At 39.7% G+C, this 16,181-nt stretch overlaps 1 protein-coding gene across 5 annotated transcripts; it reads right to left on the minus strand.

Annotated features, from left to right (window-relative positions):
• Nucleotides 1–490: 490 nt before the first annotated feature.
• mlxip (MLX interacting protein) lies at nt 491–15,334 on the minus strand. Of its 5 annotated transcripts, none has more exons than XM_071483024.1 (17): nt 14,743–15,334; nt 11,542–11,648; nt 10,834–10,919; nt 10,518–10,607; nt 10,328–10,369; nt 9,679–9,850; nt 9,342–9,431; nt 9,072–9,166; nt 7,413–8,013; nt 6,829–6,935; nt 6,446–6,557; nt 6,238–6,353; nt 5,804–5,911; nt 5,521–5,648; nt 5,309–5,432; nt 4,409–4,538; nt 491–2,783 (listed from the first exon to the last, which is right to left on the minus strand). In XM_071483024.1, exons 1-17 carry the CDS (start codon nt 15,045–15,047, stop codon nt 2,677–2,679), a joined length of 2,520 nt encoding a protein of 839 aa, XP_071339125.1. In that variant the 5' UTR covers nt 15,048–15,334; the 3' UTR covers nt 491–2,676. The 5 variants fall into 5 exon arrangements, with proteins under 5 accessions (XP_071339125.1, XP_071339124.1, XP_071339123.1 ...); XM_071483023.1 differs by having other exon boundaries at nt 9,339–9,431; XM_071483022.1 differs by having other exon boundaries at nt 9,679–9,919.
• Between the last annotated feature and the right edge of the window lie 847 nt (nt 15,335–16,181).

The raw sequence follows: 16,181 nt of genomic DNA on the forward strand, positions 1-16,181 counted from the left end.
CTCCCCTCACGTCACCGGTCACGGCACGGAGGTGGTCGGACAGCAGCCACCAACTCACCCCCTCTGCTCCTTTCTCTGCTACACGTCGAAGATGTCTAACCTGATCTCGGAGCTGTCGGAGCCACTGCTGAAAATCAGCCAGTACATTCAGGACGAGACGGGCGGCTGCGCAGCCCTTCAGGACTGCAGCCTGCCCACCTTTGATCAAGACATGGATAAATATGTGTTTCTGAAGTGTCTGCTGCAGGACCTAGACCAGCAGCTCAGCAAAGCAGAGTAAGATGTCACTGCGTAGTATGAATGATGTATTTATGTATTTTTACAAAGCCTCAAATTGTTGAAAAAAAAAAAAAAAAAGTTTTTGTAATCAGGTATCATATGAATGAGAAGCTACACTTCCACGTTATTATCCACTCATTATCTGTATCTAATAAACGCATATTATTTATTAAAAACCAAGTGATATTTATTGAGAATAAAGTAATAACGATTCAAGCTTTTCATTTCCGTTGCTTTTATTGTGACTCAGAATTATTTAAGGCATCTTAAAACTTGTTTGGGAACATTGGGGGAAAAAAACACAAATATGCAGCATAAGAAAATATCTTAACTTATAACAAATGAAATACAATACTAAATTTGAGGAGAACCAATCTGAAATGATATACTGTACATCATCCGGTACAAAACCACTTCACAGAAACAGCAAACTAAAACTGGAAATCCAACATGGTGTGACAAAACATTTTAATTAAAAAAAAAAAAAATCAACAATCAAATACCAAGCTGCAGTGGATCATTGGGGCTTTTTGTCAAATGGAACATTAGATAATGATCATAATCTTCATTCTTAGTTTAAAGGGCAACAACAATCCCAAAGAAGTTGAAAACCAATATTTTTATTTTCAATCATGACAACCAAAGCTGCATTCAGAGGTGCTTTTTTTTTATTTTCTTACAATAATAATAAATAGTTTTGGCTAAACATGAGCTAACATTTGGTTTGCAACACTGTAAATAGGATGCAGGGTTGTGCACTGTTAAAAGTGTTGAACTTTGATGATTGATTTCTCTGACTGACTATAAACTGAGTAGCCTGTATATCAACAGGTAAATTATGTTTATGTTACAGAAAAGGAACATATCCCATTAAAAGACAGTTGGAATTCACAATAAAAGACTGCACACAAAAGCTGCACATTCATCAAATAAAAGTGGTGTTTTCTGATACTGTAAAACTCAAGAGTAAACTAAGTTGCTCTGCAGTAAAGAAAAAAACACAAGTCAGAAAACCAACATCTGCCTGAGGAGTGCCGAACCACAAATAATAAAAAAAAAGAAAAGACAAATCAGCCTGCAGCTATCACAGGTAAGGGCACTTTGACCTTAATGTATGTCACACATGCTGACTAAATCTGCACGGTGAGCAGAGCAAAGTGATCTATCAAATATGTCAGTAACAACAAATGAACTGAATGGATGAGTGACCTGTACCCTTACGGAAAAATGTATCTTCCTGCTGAGGAAGCAGGAATCCTGACTTGATTTGTTCACAGCTGAATGGAAATTATGCTCACCAGCTCAGCCCTGAGTGACCAACAAAGAACAGAAAAAACAGCTACTGTGCACTCAGACAAGCTCTTGGAACACTGTACATGTGAAAATAGTATATTTATAGTCTGTACTGCTATTTTTCAGTTATGCTCCCTATGAGGGCTGTAAGTAATATTGCTCCATTATGCTGTGACCTGCCCAGTATGTAAAGTGTAATAAACTCACATATGTAAAGTGACTGCTTTCTTGTATAATTTCCACTAGAAACGGGCAGAGCAAGCAATGTATGAAGGTGTAGTTCAGCATGGATGGAAAACCACCAGGAAACCACTGTTGTTAACTGGCAAAACAACATTCACCTGAGTAAATGGAGGATGTTAAAGATGATAAAGCTCTCATCTCTCTGGTATTGATTAGGGATAAAGAAGCCCATGAGTGATAAACTTAGCCATGCTTCAGGCAATCCCCTACATTCTGGTGTGAAGCCTTTCTGGGAGGTTTTTCCAAAAGAGGAAAACTATACTCCAAACTGTTCCTAAAAAAACCCACATTTATTTCTTACACTTGTGAAAAAAGCATCATATCCACATACTTACTATACATCTGAGAGAGAACACAAAATGAACAATCACTCAATATTTCCCTTTTCAACACAATGTTGTTTGTACATTATAAAAGTAATTTAAATTCAAATATAATTGTTGTTCAAAAAGCAAACCACAAGTACCATCTTCCAAGAAATTATTTAGAAGATCTTCACCCAAAGTAGGTGAAGGTAGTACTAGATGCTGCCATTCAGATATTCTATGATAAAAAGCCATTTTTTCACAATTGTTATAAACATACTGTCAAAGGTAGGGCTCCCTGTGTGCATCATTCCCAAGTATCATGTACAACAGAACAAATGTATGACCATCGTACATACCCAGTGAAAGTAAGCCAGACCTAGCCTGCATTTATCTTCTTTTTTTTTTTTTTTTTTTCATTGGAGGTTGGGGATCTGCAGGAGACAAGGTGACCTTGCTGGATGGCTTTAAGGTTAAGTAGTGATACGTCACTTTGGTGATTGCTGGTAAAAGGTTCAGGTGACTTTAAGGTCACCTCACCTCCTCTGAGAGCAGGCTACACATCTGTGTGTGTAACAGCCTGGATGGCTTCTTCGGGCAGTAGGGATGGATCACTAAGAATGGACGTTGTTGTGCTCAGCTGGCGAAGGGTACTCAGCACCACTGAAAGACAATAAATCACAATTTATAATCATAACCTGATAGTAAAACATACCATTTTGAAACTCACTGTCTTGCTATGTATCCCTACATACACAGTGGTACACAGTAAACGTGATTTAGCAGCTCAGTACAACAACTCAACTATCTGTGATGACTGGGTGGGAGGCAAGGCTTGGGGTCTATTGTGACATTGGCATGGTCAAGAGGAATATTTAAAAACAGGCCCCGAAAGAAAACCAGTTGCAAAAACAACTGTTAAAGTATTATTAATGTATCAATTTTTTGTGTTACAGTCTTTATTGCATGAAACCTGCATTAATTGTTTGTTTTTTTTGGCCACATGGGGGCAGCGCAACAGGCTGTCAACATGCCACTCATCTTGTCACCTAGTAAAGTTGACAAAGTGAATTTGATAGCAAACAGCAGCCTAATTATAAATCCTGTAGAGCAGGATTACTAATGGGCATCATTACAAATTGTCTGCAGTCATGTTTCTGGGATTGGGTGGGTACTGTATACTGGGTCTTGAGTTTTTTTGTCTGCTGCAGCTGGAAATGGCCTTAAAAAGAACAGTCAGATTAAAGTTATTATCAAGATGCTATGTGTAAAAAGCTGCATTTTGTCCAAGTTAATCAAACTGAAATTTTAATACTGGCACATGACTAGTTATACTAGTGAGACTAATGAAACACCAAAACAATCTTACTGTCCTTGGACTGAGCACTAAGTTCAGCTAATTCCTGCTGCAAGAAAAGTAAAAATGTAATGTGACCTGCCAGGCTGCTGACATTCAGCCTGATTTTGTTGGACATTAAAATCTTCTTTTGGGAAATGCTACTGTGCTACACAATTTTATGTTCAATGATCTGAGGGGCAATGGTGGCAAACTTGTCATTTACCATGATTTTTTCATGACTGCTGCATTAAACACTCCCAGATTTTCAAGGATGTATGAGAACCTTGTGTGTCATGCTGAAGAAGTCTTAAAATTGGTGATGTGGCTACAGGACACTGACAGATTTGAATCATTAAATTTAAGTGGACAGTACCGCTAGACAAGGAATAAAAAGCTGAAGCGATAACTGTCATCATTCTTTATAGTTTTCTGAAGCGATACAGGCTTAGCCTCCAGTTAGCGGATAAAGCTGTGACTGAATGAGAAATCTTTTGACGTCACCTCCCATTATCAGATCCACTTTGTGTAACTGCTTAAGTCAGATTGAGTTAGGAACAAAAGCATAATATTTTGAGTGGGAGGTAAGAAGATTGGACAAAGATGAGAAAATGTGATCATCACTTATGGAGTGATTTTTAGTATTATTATAAATGAGACACTGCTAAATTTCCTGTTATGTCATGGTTGCTTGATAACAGAAGGCAGGAAAAAAACAAAGATAGTGACAGATAGAATCAGATAATCAGGCGAAACGTAATTATGCAAAGTAGTGATCTAACACTATGCAGCTGGAAGGAAGTCCCCTCTAGGGTGTGAGTGATCCACAACTACCAATCATTTTCATTGCAACCATAGAGTAGGTGAACTGATGATGTAGAACACCTTTGTGAGTCTCTGTGCTAGTGAGTGTGTATTTGTGTGGGTGTATGAAGTATAGTCTTTTACTTACTAGGTCTAAGCACTGGAAGGGAACAGTGGCGATCAAACCATTGCAATGTGGTCTGACACAGCTCAGCTCTGCTTGTAGTTGACACCATCCCATTGAATGACTCAAAGAGAGGCTTGATAATGATGCTGAACTAGAGTTGATGATGGTCAAGGGTCAGTTATATTACAGAGGGAGTTCTGCCTCACCATATGTTTGAGCACTGGAATCTAACTTGTACATCTGTGGCTCTTGTTTTTTCACACCATGCTTCGTTTTGTTGAGAACTACGTAACTGATAACACCTTTTCTTGTCAGTTCTAGTATGACTCAGGGTTTTGAGACACTTGGTAATGGAAAAAAAATATAAGTAAAAGCAGTAATCGAAATGCACTCTGTGCATCGTCTTGGTATAATGGATTTAATGGATTACTGATAATGGAGCTGTCAGATATAATTAGTGGCCCTGACAACAAACACTTGGTTACTGAAGGATTGATGCTGGATCTGCTTTCCTAGACAAGTTGTTATATAACCAACCAAACGCCTTTCCCTTAAAAATACAGTGTGAAAATAGTCAATTAATTTCTGCTGATTTGTATTCATTATTTAAATCCTCAAGGCACTGTGGCCCCTGAACAACCTTTTGATAAGTCTGTCTGTGTAGCCTGACGTAACGGTGGCTTGGCTTTCCTCAAGAGTTACTGGAAGACTTTAAAATGTTTCCGTTGAGTAACCTTTCCTATCATTACATTTACCTTTATAAGGCATGACAGAGCAAATAATCATTCTGATATGTATCAGTCTGATATGAACAGGGTGACTCTACATAAAAGCATTCCACTTCAAAACAAAATGCTTACGCCATACTTTTAGTTACTAATAAGCAGAAAACACAGTAAGAGTTTTTCCATCGAAGGATACAATCCAGAACTTCCAGTCCTGAAGAGTCCGGTTCTTTACATATTCATTGAACTTCTCTTGCATGTGGTTGAAGCGTTGCCGCCTAATGGGCACCCCTGTTGCAGGCAGCTGTTCCTGACACAAGCTGTGATAAAGCAGTGACAGGAGACAGAAAGAGTTCAGAGTTTTGCATAACATAGGAGGGGTGAAATATGTATGATGTTTTAACATACTTAATGGACGTGTTGAGCTCCTCTATCTCCTCTCGTAGTCTCTTAACCTCTTCCTGCAACTGTTGCCTCTCCTGCTGGAGCTTCCCAATGTGCTCCACTGTCTTCTGCAATGTGACTGCATTACTGCTCTAAATGCACAAAGTTAATGAATATGGTAGAAACTGAGAAAGCAAATTAAATATGTACAACAATATTTGAAGCAAATACTGCGCACAAACATTGCAAAGAAATAGTGATGCCCTGAATCTGTTGTTGATGTTTTATGAAGAGTATGCATACTTACATTTGATTGTGACTTTAGAGTGGGAACCAGGTTGCAGAGTGTTTTAAAGCCAATTTTTATGTTTGATCGTCTCTTTTGCTCAGCAGATATGTGTGTTGTCCTTCGGCTCTGTCACACAACAGCAGTGGAAACATTACACACAGACTTACTGAAAGTGTGTTATATATTACACAGGAAAAGGAAAATGCTACTGATGTTATGAAAAGGGTTATACTTGTGTCAGGTCTGTGTTACTCTATTGTTATCATTGGGATTTAAAGCATTCCATCTACATGACACATAAAGTGCCATTTAATTTTCATTGAAAACATTTTTAAGGACAGCCCAAGCCTGTGAAAACTCAAAATGTTATTCAACTAATAATATGCTCACAAAAATGAAGCAATAACACCTGCAAGTAATTTTTTTATTAAGAAACATAAACAAACACAAACCTGATTCTGTTCATTCTTTACCAGAGTACCAGTGCTGCTGCTGATGAGTGACTGGGGACTGGGAACTTGATCTAACACACACTGTGACCCTTGACCTGAACCTGGCTGACTGTGGACTGAAAAGAAAAACAAACAAACAAAAGCAGATCTTTTAATATACGGTGGGTTTGGGGATATGATGTGCTTTCTGGGTAGAGTGAATTCTCACCAACACTAGAGGAAGCTTTCTGATTTTTACGGCTGGAAGAAAAAGACTTTTCTTTGGGGACAATAGGCTGTGGAGACTTCTGTGTCTGAGACACGACGTGAAATCCAGGAGCCTGAGATTCATGAAAAGACAAAAAATAGACAAGAAATTAAAAAAAGGTTAAACACTAAGAAACACTGCAATAAAATATGATCTTTCTTTACTCTGTAACTGACCATCGAAGTTGTAATACAATTAAAGTTTTAATTTCACATTTATGAATTTCACACATCAGAGCAATGATGTGTAAATGTTGCAGTTTTTTTTCCTGGCTATTCATAATTTCAAGACCCACAGGGTTGTAGGAAGAAAATGAAGTGAGGATGACGGATCTGAAAACATACCCCTCTAATATGAGATGAAGTGATGACCACTCCAGTATTAGGGACTACATCTGCTTTGAGAGCTGTTGGTGTAACAATCACAGCATTGGCGTGACCTGGAAAAGGGGCTGAGGATGAACATTGACAATAAGGCATAACAGTGTTAGTTTTGTGTGCATCATAGATGAACATGCAAAAATGATCATTTTTGACAGGCTTTCCCTTTATGAAGAAAACAAACATTATTTTTTGCACTGAAGCCAAAAATTGCACAATTAAATGTCTGAATTTTACAAAGATAAACTGTTCTATGAAAATTAGGGGGGACCCTCGTGGTCTGGGGGATGGGGTACTGACCATAGATGGTAACCCTATATTTGTTTGCTAGGGAGATTATTTTCGCACTTTATCCAAATACCAGTACTGTTCCATTTGAAATCACCATCAATGTTAATAAGCATGACTCAATAAGAAAGGTTTCAGCGCTATCTTGTGGTAATTAAGATAAAGTGACACAGCTCCCCTGTCACATCAACAATGTGAAAATGCACAATTTCTCCAAATGCAGAATCAACATCTTGACCTTGAGACCAGACACAACAAACCTGTGAGGATGAGGTGGGATGGAGGGAGGGTGTTTGCAGGAGCAATCCTTTGCACAGGGCGGTTTTTGTTGGCACTGGATGACAGAAAGGGGCGAGGCATGGCAAAAGTCTGAGGGTGTTGTACAGGGGTGGCAGGCAATGGAGCCATGGGTTGGAGTTGGGACGGAGGTGGAGGTTGTGTGGACATGGAGCCATACTCTGAGCCATGGCTGAAGGTGGTGGCTGCATCACTGGCTGTGACAGTAGAGGAGGCTGTGTGTGTAATCACAGATGGCGCTACAGTCTCATCCAGTGCAGAGGTGTTGTCCAAGGGTGAGGGAACCATAGGTGCTGCTGAGGCCATGTCCTGACCTGGTAGGCACTGTACCAGAGGATCATGGGATAATGTCTGAGAGACTGAGGAAACCACTGCTTGATCACTGGGTGCCACCTGCCCAGGATATAGAGTCATGAAGTTTTGGACATAGGCAGCAGCAGCAGCATCACCACTACCACCATCAACTGTTCGACTGGGTTGACTGACCATGGGAGAGGGGATGGGTAGGGGTCCAGGAGGAGAGATGTGGTTGGTTGTGAGTTGCATGGCAGACATTAACTGTGCCTGGTAAGGGATAACAAAGGAGGAGGTAACAAACACACTTAGTTCTTTTCTTATAGTTCAATATGATGATGATGCTGAAGAGATGCAGTTCAATGTGAGCTCATATTAGGTGTGAATTTTCTCTTTTGTGCTGGTAAAATCATGACAGTAAAAGGGCTCCCGCACTACACAGTCTAAACCCTTTATATGTTTTATTTGCTTCAATGACAATGTCAGAAGTGGATTCATTATAATATTAGTAAATAATTGACTTATCTGGCTGTGTGCAGCTTAATTTTCACATCTGCAACCAACTTGCACTAGTTTTCCTAAGGTGACTCTTTAATGCGAGAGGGAGCTAGAGACACTAGACTGTGAGAGAATTGTGGATAGGCAGATGAAAAATTTGTCTTTCAAGTCGTAAGGACATACCTATGTTGTTTTCATGGTGTTTTATAGTGCACAAATCCTGAAGCAATCCTTTTTTTAAGTTTCTCCACTGGCTTCCAGTGAATTGAAGAATAGATTTGTTTATAAACCTATCCATGAACGTGTCCTAAATGCTGCCAAAACACGTCTTTCGCATGGCTCTCAGAAGAACAGTTACTGTTATCTTTCTGAACCTGAAAGTCAGGAGAGGACTGCATTTATGACCCCAAACTGCATTTATGACCCCAACACAAACTGTGAAATATACTTTCATACTTTGACCAAAATATGGCTAAATAAATTACTTCCAAGGGAGCTTCAAGAAGGCAGCATGAAAGAGAAGCAAAATATTTAGTCATATTTCGAGTGAGTGTTTTATCCTTGCAAGAACCTGAATTTGATGTTAAGCAGTTTTGAGCGGCAAGTCATGTATGAAAGTGCTACATAAATAAAGTTTAGTAATATTATTATGTTACATAGATTTTTTTTGTAACTACATTAAGACAGAAAGATGGTAGAACGTGTGGTAGAAGTCCTCATAATTTTACAAAAAATATCCCTAAATTTCAAATATAGGAAAAATAAGACACCCATTGCAACTCTCATCATGGTAGTGTGTGTTAGGGACTGTGCCGTGAGTTGGTGTTTACCTGTGACTGAGAGCTGCTGCTGGATAGAGGGGTGACAGATGATGCAGTGGGGGAAACAGAGGGGAAGACGGGCTGACGGAGGCTGTGAAATAAGTCTGCAACAAGAGTCTCTATGTTAGCTAGAGGTTAGTAAATTCACACTACTTTTTGTGTTAGGCTAAGCCAACTGCTGTAGCAGAGTTACAAGAACATGTGCTGGATTCCTGTAAAGTGTGCACCATTAGTGTGTGCGCTGTACCGCTGCAGCCATGGGTGGTGTCTTACTGCTACCTTGCAATGGATCAAAGGAGTCCATGAAGTCTAGGTTGGGTTGTAAGGGGATGAGTCCTGGTTGGATCATGTCTGCATTCCCTGCATGAGCTGACAGGTAAAGAAACAGAGGTAGGGAGAGCAGGGGGGAAGATGTGCCAGTATTTTGACACATGAACAACATTATGTTGAGATCGAGCCCCCATCTGTGTTCGTAATCAGATGTTACACAATTTAGAGGTTCGTTAACAAACTCACGTAGAGAAAAAAATAATATATGACAAAACTAGACCTTACTGATTGAGTAGGAAGATTCTAAAAATCTACAGTAGCAACAGAAAGCTCATGATTATCTCACCAATCTCCCTTGGATTGGGCCAGGGTATGGGCTGGTGTGAGGCCAATGTAGAGAACAACGTGTCTGAAAACTCAGACATCAGAACATCCATGTCAAAGAGGGGGTCCATCTCCATAGGCGCAGGTGTTTCGTTATGCTTGCGAGGCACACGGCGTGCAGCAGTCTCTTCATCCTGATAAAAGGAGACACGGAGCATGTCTGGAGAGACTTCCCCAAACAGCGATAACTGCTCCTCTGGTCCCTTTGAGTATTCAAAATGCAACCACCAAGCCAGTTAGAAACACAAAAGCATGCAGTGTGGAGTACAGCCAACATGGGAAGGCACCAAAGTAATTCCAACACTTTGTCTTTACAGTTCACACATTAGTCTAAATTTTTTTTTCTTAATTCACACACACACACACACACACACACACACACACACACACACACACACACACACACACACTATATATATATATATATATATATATATATATATATATATATATATATATATATATAAAAAACATATCATAATGTAAAGGTGACTGGGTTAGCACGGGCATTAGCATTAGTATAAACATCTGGTTGAACAGATACCAATCTTGATGTTCATGTTGATACTAACAGCACTTTGATGGGTTGAGCATGATGTGGTTTTGCATACCTTAAGCAAGCTTGACAGGTCATCATCCTTGTGCCTCTGTAACTATAAAAGACGCATTAGATAAATATTAATGTTGTACAACCATTCAAACAAACACGATACATCTACAAAAAGCCCATTATCCCCCTGACAAAAACTAAAATATTACACTGTATTTATAAAAACAAAACAAAACTGAGCAATATAGTACCCTTTTCTTGAAGTATGTTCTCCACTTGTGATATTCTCTTATGACAATTTCAATTCTTCTTTTCCAGCATTTCCCGTCTGTAGCAATGGCCTGCAGAAGAAAGAGGGACATGGGAACTAGAAGTCCGTAACAAACAAACAGCACAAAGAAAGGAAGTGACAAGGGAAACATAAAACTAAATGACAAGCAAACCTTTGCTTGTCATTTAGTTTTAGAGACTGATCAAAGAACGATGCACAGAAGGATTTTGCTGACAAGAAAAAAGTCACCGTTGCTGTTTGCACACCATAAAATGACCCTGTTTTCCCATCTTTACCTCTGCAGGACGATGGACATCCAGGTCCATACTACCATCGAGGGGAGTCACAAAGTGACAAACAGGATTCTCCCTTTTCTCCACATCTGGAAGTAGATAAAAAAAATAACCCAAGTCATTCCCAGTTAAAAATACACAGCTCCACATTTTTCATCCTGAGTACAATTTTAAAAATCAACTTCTTGTAGCAATGACCACATCATGCGTTGAGACCACAGCTTCACTGGGCCCCGCCAACATAAACAGCATTAGGGGAACAGTCATATCTAATGAAAAGCTTGACTCAGCTTGTGTTATTTTTGAGACATCAATGAGAGTTGCTATTAGTTGCTGTCACAAGACTGCTCATGACATGTAAACAAATGATTACCACTGCAGCAAGTTGCAGAGACTGCGCCAATATTTTTTTTTGTTTTAGAAATTATAAAAAAGTTGACATGTGTGTGCCTACATGAGTGTACATTTTTATCATAAACCGTATAATTAAGAAAAAAAAAAAAACAGACTCCAGTTCCATGCTGTCATAGTTTATGATTATACGGTTTATGATGCAAGTACAGTGAAGTGTACATTAATGTAGGCACACACATGTCAACTGAGATGATGTCTTCATGCTGCAGCTTGATGGAAAGAGTGGTGAATTCAAGTCACTTTAAAGTAAATACTAAAGAACAGAGTCTATACTGTAGATATCAGATGAACTCTTACACTGCATATACCAGGCTCTCCATATGGCGTTGTTTAGGCGGATCTTGTCTCTCCAAAGCAGCTTTAGACCTTTGAAGTTCTTCCATTTGGGAGATACCAACTTTCCACTGACAAGACAAGAAAAATAACAGTGAAACAACCACACAAATGAGACTGATGTGACATTCCATACAGCAAATGTGATGGCATGAACAAGTGTATCACAAGTTTCTCAACAAGTCAACGATAATTAAAAAAGTCTGGACTTGAACCCAGGCTGCCAATACCCAAACAGCATGCACTCTACCAGGTGAGCTACCGCGGCAACTATCTTTCTTATTTTGTCTCTCACACAGAGCACAGCCTCCGTCTGGGACCCACAGTAGTTTAGCCTTTATTTACTTTCAACTCCAGAACATAACAGACTTTTGTTAGAGGCAGAGCTTTATGTCCAACTCCCTCTGTTTGTTATGTAGAACTGGACATAGTGGTTAGTACGAACCCTCATTACCGATGACTTCTCCCTCTCCCTCCCTCTCTCCTGCTCTCTCTGCTCGGTGTGTCTTATTTTTAGTGAGGCTCAGTGTATTGGACGCACTCCTCCGCTTCCCTGTAGTTCTGGGAAAGTAGCTGGGAAACCAGAGCGGCTCGGTAGACTGTGGCTCGGTTCCCCGCTGATCACTGGTGGAAATACCATCACTCTGTCTGTCAGTCAGTCAGTCAGTCATGATTCATTCATGATTACAGGGCTAGCCCCGCTGCTGCTGTCAGGCCAAAGAAAATAGTATAGGTCACCTTGGCACATTAAGAAATAAAGCACACAAAGCAAACAAGAGGTAGTTTGTCAAGGTAGCGTTAGAATTATACAGTAGTTACAACTTGTCTAAATAATGAAACCGAGGAGGATCATTACACACCTGTGCTACTAAATGTAAGACAAGGGGACACTGGAGGAAGTCCTCAGTGTGCACTATGGCTACAGTATGTGAAATTCATGATAACAAAACAGTAGCATTACTCTGAGTGTGCACACCCAGTTCAGTATCAGCCAATACAAACAATTTTGTTCTAACAGGAGAGTGAGACGAGCAACATAAACAGCTGAGTTGTCCCAGCATGGACTGAAAGTTTATGAAAGAATGCTTATATGAATTTTAATGTCTGAGTATCAATACCACTGCCCTACAACAATAACATGCACCAACTTTTAAGATTTTTTTTCAAATGTCAAATGCAATGCTGAAAGTCCATGTTTATTACAATCCAAAAGGGTTAGCTCACAGCTTCCTCTTTCCATCCTTCCTGTCCTGTCTTTTTTACAGTCTGTCCTTCCTGTTCAGTCTTTTTCTTTTTTTTTTCCTGTCATGAATTGCTTACTTTCTGTACAAGCACTGTGTGAGTGGTAAAACCTGTTCTAACAAGTACGTTGGTTGCCCAGCTGGGTGCAATGATAAGAGCCAGTGTTATAAGGGAAAACTCTGCAGTCCTACCAGTGCTCTGGCTGTGAGTAAAGGCTCTCTCATGTAGAGACATACCAGCCCCTTCTCCTTTTAGGATGACAACAGCAGAACAGTAACTGGTAATGGTGCTTTCCTGGTCTATTAATAGTCTTCCCAGTGAGTCCAAGTTGGTGCCATTTGCAAAGTCAGAGGGAATCCTCTGAGCAGCTGGCTCTGCGCCAACACTGCAGAAGCACTACGGCTGTAAACAGACAACCATGGGTAACATGACCCTAGAATTTTTGTTTCAACTTACTTCTTAATATCTGCTGCCGTCAACTGCATTTAAACCCAACTTTCTTTGCAACTTTAAGTTTATATTTTAACAATGCTTTTACTTTGTCTTAAAGACTATAGACTTATTATTCATTGTCCCTATTTTATTTGCCTTTTCGGGATCCGGGGCTGCATTCTGAATTATTTATTCCAGAGGACGGTACCGCCAGGAGAAATTCAGCATACAAAGCATTTATGACAAAATAGGAAAATGGTGGCACAAGTGTTGCAGTATTGTGATTATAGCTACAATGATTTGTCAATTAATCAATTAGTTAGTTGACAGAAAAAGAATCGCAAATAATTTTGATAATAAATTCAGTGTATAAGTCATTTCAAGCACTATTGCCAAACAGTTTGGTTTAAGCTCACATGTCAGGATTGGCTGGTTTTCTCCATTTTATATGACTCTCAGTTGAATTCCATTACTGTCTACAATATTTTGGTAACTTAACAAGCACAAATTACAAACATTTGCTCGGCACCATTTCAACTGATGTAAAGTGCTGCTTCTCTGTGTTTTACATAATTGCAGGCTAAATATATTTTATGTAGTTGATCAAACTAAGTAAAACATATCAACGACATGTCTTTCAACACTGGTAACTCTGGTAACAAAATGAAATTAAATTGCCTGACATTTAAAATAATCATTATCTGCAACCATGTCCATGCATCACATTTCCAGAGGAAACAGTAATTGTGCAGGCAACCAGAGTCTCTGAAATGATGGGGTAAGTTTGGGATTTGTAATGACCACCCTTACTCACTCCCTCCAAAATCAAATTTGAATTAAGACTAAAATCCTCAAAAATACTAGGTTTACACAGCGAGAGAATCTCACTCTACGTATCTGGTCACCTTCACCAAGGGATGAAGCCAGTTGATATCCTGGATGACAAAAGAACATTCACAAACCGCTGACACTCATTGAATGGTATCAATCATTACACACTGGGAGAAACTTGGGGTCCACTTACTTTCACAGCCATCAACTCTGTCAGGAATGGCTGACCTGCCCCACCGCAGCTCACAAGAACATTATGTGATCTATATGTCCTGTGGACGGTCCTATTTAAAAATATAACATTTCTTGTGACTCTCAGGACCCGACCAATAGGTTGACTTTTTACTACAGATAATTTTGCTATTAATATTTCTGTATTTTTTATTACTTAGGTTTAATTTTCAAAGCAGAACTTTTACTTGTGATGAGAGTATTTCTACGCTGTGGTGTTGGTACTTTTTTTATTTAAGGTTTTCTGAATATTTCTTTCACCACTACACTAAATTATAATTGGTCAAGCAGGAAGTTACAAGAAGAGAAAACTCGTGACTTCAATTTCACACCAGTGTCCCATGCCTGTCCTTACTGACTTGGACAGGATACAAGGATACAGGATACAAGGATACAGGATACAGGGCTGGTGATGGCTGTATACTTCACCTGTAGGCGAGAGTCATGCACTCAAAGAGTTTGGTCAGCGAAGCGTCTATGGAGAAGTGCGAAGTGCTCGCCTTGCCGAAATGATAGGTCTGACAGGTCTGTTTGTTGACAGTGTCGAAGTCGTAGCCCTTCTTCGGGGGATGCTCGCTGTGGGGCGAGGACACCATGAAGTGCCCGCTGTGGATGATCTGAGACTCCAGCCCCAGGTGAGTCTCCTCCGCGTCCGAGTCGTCATCCTGCTCCTGCTTTACGATCGCCGGTGGGCGACGGTATTTATGCCGTAAGGACATCTCTCTAGTAGCCATGTCTTCAACTCACCAGATAAATGGCTAACGTTAGCCAGCTAGCTAGGACAATAAAACGCTCCCGTTCATGAGGTTTGGCGAGGGCGTAGCTGAGACCGACTGTTCCTGGACGTCTGTCAACTTCCTGCCGTAGAGCCCCGGTGCAGCGCGCTCATGTCAAAGTTTGCTGTCGGTAATTAGTGGCGCAAGTTAACTTGTTGTTGTCCTCATAGGTAGTTGACGTAGCTAAGAGTCGCACAGACCAGCTGACAAAAAAACTGCTCCTCTGTCCGGAGCAGGAAGTTCCTGTGTTAAAGCGTCTCTGGTTGGTCGGGGTCAGAGCCCCACCCACCGAGAAACTCAAAATAAACCTGGAGTCTCAGGCCGTTCACAGTCGAGCCCTCTCCTCTCTGCTGGCAGTGCAGGTAAAAACTACTGGGACAAATAGACTGCTCTGGAAATGTGTCAGAAATTATCTACGCTTCAAATGTGATGGAAAAAGTATTCATATCCTTTACTTAAATGAAACTGCTCCATTACAAGTAAACGTCCTGCATTCAACTTCCTATTCGATTAAAAGTACAAATGTATTGCTTGCAAAATGTACTAAAAATGACACTTGTTGACATATTATCATGTGAATTAGTTCTTTTTAACTAAATTATGTGCAGCAAACACCAACTTAAAGTATTTGGGATAAATAACAATTAAAGGCTGTAAGGCCCCAGATACCTAAATTATCAGCATTTAAAGTGACCACTGAAATTGTGCTGACAAATTAAGCTTATGTCTTAATTTAGTGCAAATCCTGATAACTTTGAATCATAACCTGTGATTCATTACAAAGAGAGTCCTGTTAACTCGTTTTATTTTAGCTGGGAAATGCAGGAAAACCAAATTTTCCCTGCTTATTTTATGCTTAGCAATGTAACTTTTCCAATAAGTTCTATTAATTTTTCCTGTATTGTTAACTCATTGTAATTAGATAAGTGTCAGTTTCAAGTTCAAATTTCCAAATTGTCTAATTATCACTTTCAGAGCAGATATTTAGTTGTGTAGATGAGACAGTCTGAGAAGTTATGAGAGGAAATGTCTATTTGGTGGAGTTCACAGACATCTAAAACATGACAAGAGTCCACAACATGTGTTTATATA

Source organism: Trachinotus anak, unplaced genomic scaffold (genome assembly GCF_046630095.1).
Source record: "Trachinotus anak isolate AG129_WGS33_773 ecotype Australia unplaced genomic scaffold, CSIRO_AGI_Tana_v1 ptg000008l, whole genome shotgun sequence".
In the NCBI taxonomy this organism is placed as follows: domain Eukaryota; kingdom Metazoa; phylum Chordata; class Actinopteri; order Carangiformes; family Carangidae; genus Trachinotus; species Trachinotus anak.